Source organism: Python bivittatus, unplaced genomic scaffold (assembly GCF_059951505.1).
Source record: "Python bivittatus isolate LINGU-HERP-01145 unplaced genomic scaffold, Pbiv_v1 ctg000180_np1212, whole genome shotgun sequence".
In the NCBI taxonomy this organism is placed as follows: Eukaryota; Metazoa; Chordata; class Lepidosauria; order Squamata; family Pythonidae; genus Python; species Python bivittatus.
This window is the reverse complement of record NW_028277047.1, coordinates 2,723,242-2,730,497: the sequence shown is the minus strand read 5'-3', so window position 1 is coordinate 2,730,497 and position 7,256 is coordinate 2,723,242. Positions and strand designations below refer to the sequence as shown.

Sequence of the window (7,256 nt, the reverse complement as noted above, 5' to 3'; positions counted from 1 at the left end):
AAGGAGGGAAAGAGAAGGAGAAGAGGAAAGAAAGAAGGGAGGGTGGAAGGAAGAGAAAGAAGGGAGGGAGGGAAGAAGGAGAAGGAAGGAAGGGAAAGGAGAAGGAGGAAAAGGAGGAGGGAGAAAGAAAAGAAAAGGCAGGAGAGAGAGAGAAAGAAAAAGAGAGAGAGAGAGAAAGGAAGGAAGAGGAAGGAAGGAAGGAAGGAGAGAGAAAGAAAAAAGAGAGAAAGAGAGAGAGAGAGAGAAAGCAAGCAAGCAGTGCTTTGGAGGCCACCTCTGGCAATTGAAGTAGAGTCACCCTCTGGGGGAGACGGGCAGCATACAAATTTAATAAATAAAATAAAATAAATAAATTAGGAGCCCAGGAAAGCCCCTTCTCCTCTGGCCAATTTATTTAGGACCTGGCAGGAATTGACCGGTTTTGGGGCCCGACGGCAGAGAGAAGAGGGGGCTCCCTCGGCCCGGCCCTTGCAATGCGGCGTTGGCATTGATGGAGAAGTCCCGTCGGACCGAGCACTTGGTATGATGCGGCCATGGGGGAGGAAAAGGCAGCTGCGTGATTAGGAATGTTAGATATTCCCCCCTGCCTTTCAGGTTAAGGGAGTGTTGCTCAACCCTGGCAGCTTGAAGATGGGTGGACTTCAACTCCCAGAATCCCCCAGCCAGCCATGCTGGCTGGGGAATTCTGGGAGTTGAAGTCCCTCTATCTTAAAGTTGCTGAGGTTGAGAAACACTGCCCTACAGGCTGCAGCAGGGAAGGAAGGCACGTTCCTACAACTCCCAGGATGCCCTAGGGCTCATTGCTCAACGTTCCTTCATTTTGGTTGGTTAATGGCAGCTTCCCTCCCCTGTCTCAGGGATCTTCTATTTTGGGGAGGGTTGATAATGTATAAATCTCGCTCTTAAAAGCGACCCCGCCGATCAGGTTGTTTGGTCTTGAATGGTTTGCCCATGCATTCAGGGTTTGAAAGAACTTCTTTAAAGCAATCCCCTTCTCACTTCACCCCGCCACCCTGGTGACAGAATGGTGTCGTCCATCTCTTCCCGCCGCCTCTGACGTTCTATCCGGCTTTTAAAAGGCGCGGCGCCTCGCGAACCATAGAGAGGACGGCACTCAGAGCAGGACCTCTCGTTCGTCCGACGGGAAGCCGTGTCCAAAATGGCGCCCGAAACCGGAAGCGCGGCCCGCAGGGCTTGCTTTTCCCTCCTCTCGTCTCTATGAGCTTCCACTTCCGGCTCGCGTCGCGATGGCGCGGCCTGGGCCTCCCGGGCCCTCATAGCCGCCCTGCCATCCTTCCCTGCTTTCCTCTTATGGCGGCCCCGCACCCCGACAAGCTGGAGGGGGGAGTAGGCCTCGCTCCGCCTGCTCCGGGTCCGCCGCCTCCGCCGCCTCCACCTCCACCGCCGGGTAGCATTGCCACAGGCCCAGGCCGCAAGCAGGGCAAGGCCGGTAAGGAGGGGGGGCGTGGTTGCCATGGAGACCGGAGGCGGACGTTGCTAGGGAAACGGGGGGCCCACCTGACCGGGGGGTCTCTATTTGTCTTCGGGCTTGCTTACGCTGGGAGTGAGACCTGGCAGGTGGAAATTCAACCGGGGAAGCTCGTCGGGCGGCTTCCCTCTTCCACAGCGGATGATGGGAGCGGTGGTCCATCCCCTGGGTGGGAACCAGGAGCCCCCCTCCCTTGTGCAGGGCTTCCCATACGTGGAGTCTCCTTTCCATCATCCCCAGCCGGGCTGGTCCTGCTCCCTGACCACTGCAGGGGTTGCTTTCCTCGATTTCAATCATTTCCAGCCTCAAGGTCACCTGCCTGGAAGCCCCTCCTCCTGTCCCCCCCAAACACCACAACCCTGTGAGGTAGGCTGGGCTGGGCAGTGACTGTTGGTGGGAAGGCAGGACTTTCCTTGGATCCCCACCATCCTCGTCTAGCACCTTCCCCACGAGGCCTGCCTGCTTATACTTACCTATTTAAGTTGACAGGGAGCTGCTGCTGTTGTTATTATCCTAATAGATATAAATGTATATAAATTTAATATATATGTATCAATCACTCAGTCTCAAAGCGGTGAACTTCCCTAATACTCCTACTTCCTGTTTTCCCCATCACAACAACCCTGTGAGGTGGGTTGGACTGAGAGAGACGGGCTGGCCCAAAGGCACCCGTCGTTCGTGGCTAAGGCAGGCCTAGAGCTCACAGTCTCCTGGTTTCTAGGCCAGCGCCTTCACCACTACCCCAGACGGGCTCTTTTTCCTGCAGCAACAACCCTTTAGCTTTAGCTAAAGTTCTCTTTAGCCACAATAGCTTAATGCAGCCCGTCCACGTGCAAGCATCAAAGCTTGGGGCTGTGGTAACGTCTCACAGCAGTGCAAACCGTCCGATTGCTCGGGTGGGTCAGATTGGCACTTTAACCGGCCTGAAATTCTCCTCCTCTGTCTTTATCAGGCCTTCAAATGAAGAGTCCTGAGAAGAAACGTCGCAAGTCCAACACGCAGGTAATGCTGTTTTACCTTTGGGTGGGTGTGTCTCACGTGCCCTGTGTGGAGGACAGCCTTTGATTCTCACTCCCGCAGTCCTGTGGCGTACTTATATATGTTTTGATTTATTTTATTTCAGGTTCATTTCCCCCATCTCTTTCATGCAAACTCTTTCTGTTCAGCCTTCAGTTTCTATTACATTTATCAATTCGAGCATTTGTTTGCTTTGCCATGATTTAAAAAAGACATATTTATAAAGTTACAGTAACAGCAAAGCCCAAATTTTGTTAAATATTTTATATCCTAGCAGTTACCTTATGGGGGGTTAGTAGGCACGTCTTGTTTTTTTATGAACGGAACAAATCAATTTATTGACCGGGGGGGAATTTCTATTAATAGAAATTGGTTGTTGCGCTTAACATATTATGTGAAATAACATAATTTAAAACTGGTGCTTTCGGGCAGCTGTATTTTTTCAATGCCTCTCATCTTTTAAAAAAGCAGCAGCAGGAGGTGGCTTTCATTGATTCATAAAAAGGAATCATCCAGCAGGTAGTCTTCATTTAGGGACTGCCTTGTTTAGTGACTGTTCGCAGTTACGACAGGAACAAAAAAACAGCTTTACAACCAATCCTCACGTTTACAACCTTTGCAGGTCTGTAAAGCAAAGAAAAGCTGAAGTAAGATCATAACCCCAGTCACTGAGCAACTGCTTCACTTAATGACCCAGTTGCCAGTCCCAATTGTGGTCACTAACTGAGGACTAGCAGTATGAGAACCACATAATTTAGTTTAATCTGGCATCTTCATTATAGCTTGGTTTGACCCTCCTCATCCATTTCCCCCCCAACTTGGTACCTTCCAAATATATTGAACTCCAGCGTCCCCTGCTGGAGAAGGAAGATTGTGGTTGTAAGGCAACCTATCTGGAGGATACCAAATTGGGGGGATGCTGGTCTGCTGATTCTGCTCTTTCTTCTTGCAGGGCCCCTCCTATTCCCACCTCTCGGAGTTTGCGCCCCCACCAACCCCGATGGTCGATCACCTGGTGGCATCCAACCCATTTGAAGATGACTTTGGCATCCCCAAGGTTGGATCTTCCTCTGCGCCTTTCCTTGGCAACCCTGGGCCCTTTGGGAACTTCCGCATGCAAGGGGCGATGGGCCCCCAGGTCCCACCCAGCTACGGTGGGGGTCCCCAGCCGATGCGGAGGCAACCTCCCCCTTTTGGACCTAACCAGATGGGCCCAGCTTTCAACATGCCTCCCCAGAACCCTGGTTACGTGCAGCCTGGCGGGATGGGCTTCAGCGGGCAACCTTTTGGGCAGCCTCTGGGGCAGAACTTCAGCCCTCCCAGCGGGCAGCTCATGCAAGGACCCATGGGGGGCTTTGGCCCCATGATGTCGCCAACCATGGGGCAGCCCCCACGTGGGGGGGAAATGGGCTCAGGGCCAGCCCTCAACCCCCCAGGGGGACCGCCCATGGCCCAGCGATTCAGCCAGCCTGCCAACCTGTTTGGACAGTCCCCCCTGCAGCGCCCCAACCCGAACCTCTCCAGCCTGCCCCCCAACCCCAGCCCTTTTCCAGGTCCCGACCCTGGCTTCCCCCCCTCTGCTGAAGACAGTGGGGGTGGGAAGCCCCTCCACCCACCCCCCAACAGCTTCAGCCAGGAGCAGCACACCGGCTCGCCAGCAGCCGTCAACGGCACCCAGCCCACCTTTCCACCCAACAGCACTGGGCACAGCGGCGGCACTGGGACCTCCGAAGCCAATAGCTTACCTCCCGCTGGCAAGGCAGCTGGCAACTCTGGGCACCAGCCTCCGCCCGGCCTCGTCTACCCCTGCGGGGCTTGTCGCAGTGAAGTCAACGATGATCAGGATGCCATCCTGTGTGAGGCTTCGTGCCAGAAGTGGTTCCACCGGGAATGTACGGGCATGACGGAGAACGCCTACGGTCTGCTGACCACGGAGGCCTCGGCTGTTTGGGCCTGCGACTTCTGCCTCAAGACCAAGGAGATCCAGTCGGTCTACATCCGCGAGAGCATGGGGCAGCTGGTGGCCGCCAACGACGGCTGAGCTTCGGCCTCTCTTGCCGCCCTTGCCCCATGGCCAGAAGGGATGGTGTATCCGGTTTATACCACTAGACACTCTTGGCTGGGGGGCGCCGAACCCCATTCCTTGCACCCCTCCAGCCAGCAGGGGAGCCGACTTTCCAAAGATGGAGGTGGAGAATGCTGGGTGGCCAGGAGGAGAGAAGTCTGCCTGCCTGTTTTTGAGGACTCCACGACCTCAGGGTTTTCCAATCCTGACCCTGGACCTGCTTGTCTGGTATCAGCAATGGGCACATCGTTACACTGCAGTGACTGGGCACAGATGGTCCTCCAGGGGTGCCCCAGCCAGTTTGATGTCTTTATTGACCCGTTAAGCATTGCCGTCCTGCGTTTCTCTGTCCCTCTTCTGCTCCCAGACCACTACTGTGTTTGCAACTGCAAATTGCCCAGCTTGCCTTGGAGGATTGGCCAAACAAGAAGGGGGGGGGGTTCCCAGCCCCCCTCCCCCAGTTCTTCTAATCTTCCTCACTGCCATGGAGGGTTTCATTCCAGTTTCAGCTCAACCCGGCATCCGTTTAGCCACTTGGGAGCTGAGCGGCTATCGCTGTCTCATCCGGTTTCTTCCAGTAATTCACTGATGCAATTAATACCTCTTTTTTGGGGGTGTCTTGCAGGAAAAGACCCCAACCCTACAGAATGCCACAGATGAGGGTCTGGGTGCTCCTGATTTTGCCTTCCAGCTTAAATTTTGGAATGATCAGCTGCAGCCAGCCCAAAGTGAACTATTTGGTAGCTCAAAGTGACTGCCGTGCGCTTAAAAAAAAGCTGTACGCGTGGGGAAAGGACTGACCGCCTTTTGGTCACAAGAGGGCTTTAAAAAAACTTTGGGGACCTATTTTTTATTATTATTATTTTCACCTTCCAGTCATTTTCCCGACTCTGACTTTTGTTGACGTGTCTGCTTTTATTTTTGTTCGTTTTTGGTCAAGTGGTTACTGATGTGACTTCGATAATTGTTTCTATCCTGCAGGACATTCGATGGGAAGAGAATTGGTGGGGCGGGAGGGGGAAGGCAAGGTATAGCTGGATTCATACACAAAACCTCCCTCGTGTTTTAATGTGCGGACATTAAAAAGAAAACGAATTTTCTACCATCTTCAGCTAAAGTAAATCAAGAGGCGAGACCTGGGGGGGGCAGTGAGATTTCAGATTTTGCTTATATACCGGTGTGCGTGTGTTTCGTGAAACCCACTCCCCTCCATCATTCGGAGCAGAGAAAATGACAAGGGGAGAGACGTCTGCCAAACGTTTGAGTGAAATTTCCTAATCATGTTTGTGGTTGGGCAGGATAAGACCCCTTTTCATTGGAGAGATTGAAGCAAAAGGCAGGGGTTCGCTCAGGGTGGGCAGAGGGCCTGTTTTCAGCCCAGGGCTGGACCCAGAGAACTTTGAGTGTGCAAACAACATGACATTTAGCCAAGTTGGCCATTTGAGAGGGAGTTTGGTTCATTTTCCCTAATGTCTTAGTTTGGATTAGTGCCTAATCAGCTGGCTCAGCACCCGTCTTGAAACCAGAAATCTCCCCATAGCAGCCTAACTAGGTTACGTAGCATTATTCACTCCTCTTGGTAGACGAGTGCCGCGGGTGGGAGATAACTTTTGTTCCAGGAGAGTTGTTGCTCCAGAAAAGGGCACAATGTGCTAGAACCTTTGGAAAGGCATGGCGTGTTCCTGCGTTTGTCCTCCCCTGGCGCCCGGCGAGAAATTTATGCCTTTCATCCTGTACTTCCTTGGAGAACGCGCCACGCACCACAACCAAGCAACCGGGTCTCGGTGCCAGGTCGGCTCTGCTGCCAGGAGAAGGGCCTGGCAGGGGACTGCAGAGCCGAGGCTTTTGTGCTGTTGCGGGGTGAGAAAAACCCAAACGGGGAGTGGAAATGCCTCGGCCCAGCAGGGAGGGGAGGGAGGAGATTCACCTCTTGGCAGGGAGGGAAGCCAACGCCTGAACCTGCGCTTGGCTGTGAATTTTTCTTAATTCTTAATTCAGGCTTAATTCTGAAGCGTCTGAAGGCCATGCGTCTCCTTGACCCGCAGAACGCCCGCTGCTGTGGTCTTTCTGGACTCTTCCCCCCCAGCATCGGCCTGTGACGTTTCTCTTGCCAGCGCTGCCTCCGGACCCCGAGATCCCAGGTCAGACTCCCCCCTGCGGACCTCTGCCTGCCTTTGGAGGCTCCCTCCGTCCTCGCCCACCTTTTCCTGAACGTTGCCGGAGCCAGTTCGCCTGGGCAAAGCCAGGCCAGTCCCCTTTCTTTTCGGTTGGGGAGGACCCCCAGGCATCTTGGCCCCCAGGGTCTTCCACAAGCTGTTCCCCAGCTCAGCGGAGGCGCTGCAGACGCTGGGAGCCCGGTCGTTCTTAGCCGCCTGGTAGGAAAATCTGCTTTAAAAAAAAAGGGCTGAAGAACATTTCCAGCTGTTGCTGTCTTTCTTCAGCTGCGTACAGCTTAGTCATGCTTGCAGACCCACAGGTTAGGGTTTGGGGGGGGCGTTCCTGTGCCTCCCTGCATCCTTTAGGGCAATGTTCTTGCCTGTGTTTCTGAGGGGGGACACCATCTTCTCCCCCACCCCACCCCAAAGATCTTCCTCTTCCCCCCCCCGCCGCAACCCTCCAACTTTTCCCCCGACTTCGAGGGCCGACCTGCCTCTCTCCCAGCCCCGCGCCTCTCATTGGCCGGGT

At 54.1% G+C, this 7,256-nt stretch overlaps 1 protein-coding gene across 1 annotated transcript; it reads left to right on the top strand.

Annotated features, from left to right (window-relative positions):
* The first annotated feature begins 1,102 nt into the window (after positions 1 to 1,102).
* On the top strand, positions 1,103 to 7,145 carry PYGO2 (pygopus family PHD finger 2). The gene is made up of 3 exons (XM_007443829.3): positions 1,103 to 1,450; positions 2,442 to 2,491; positions 3,459 to 7,145. Exons 1-3 carry the CDS (start codon positions 1,219 to 1,221, stop codon positions 4,545 to 4,547), a joined length of 1,371 nt encoding a protein of 456 aa, XP_007443891.2. The 5' UTR covers positions 1,103 to 1,218; the 3' UTR covers positions 4,548 to 7,145.
* The last annotated feature ends 111 nt before the right edge of the window (positions 7,146 to 7,256 follow it).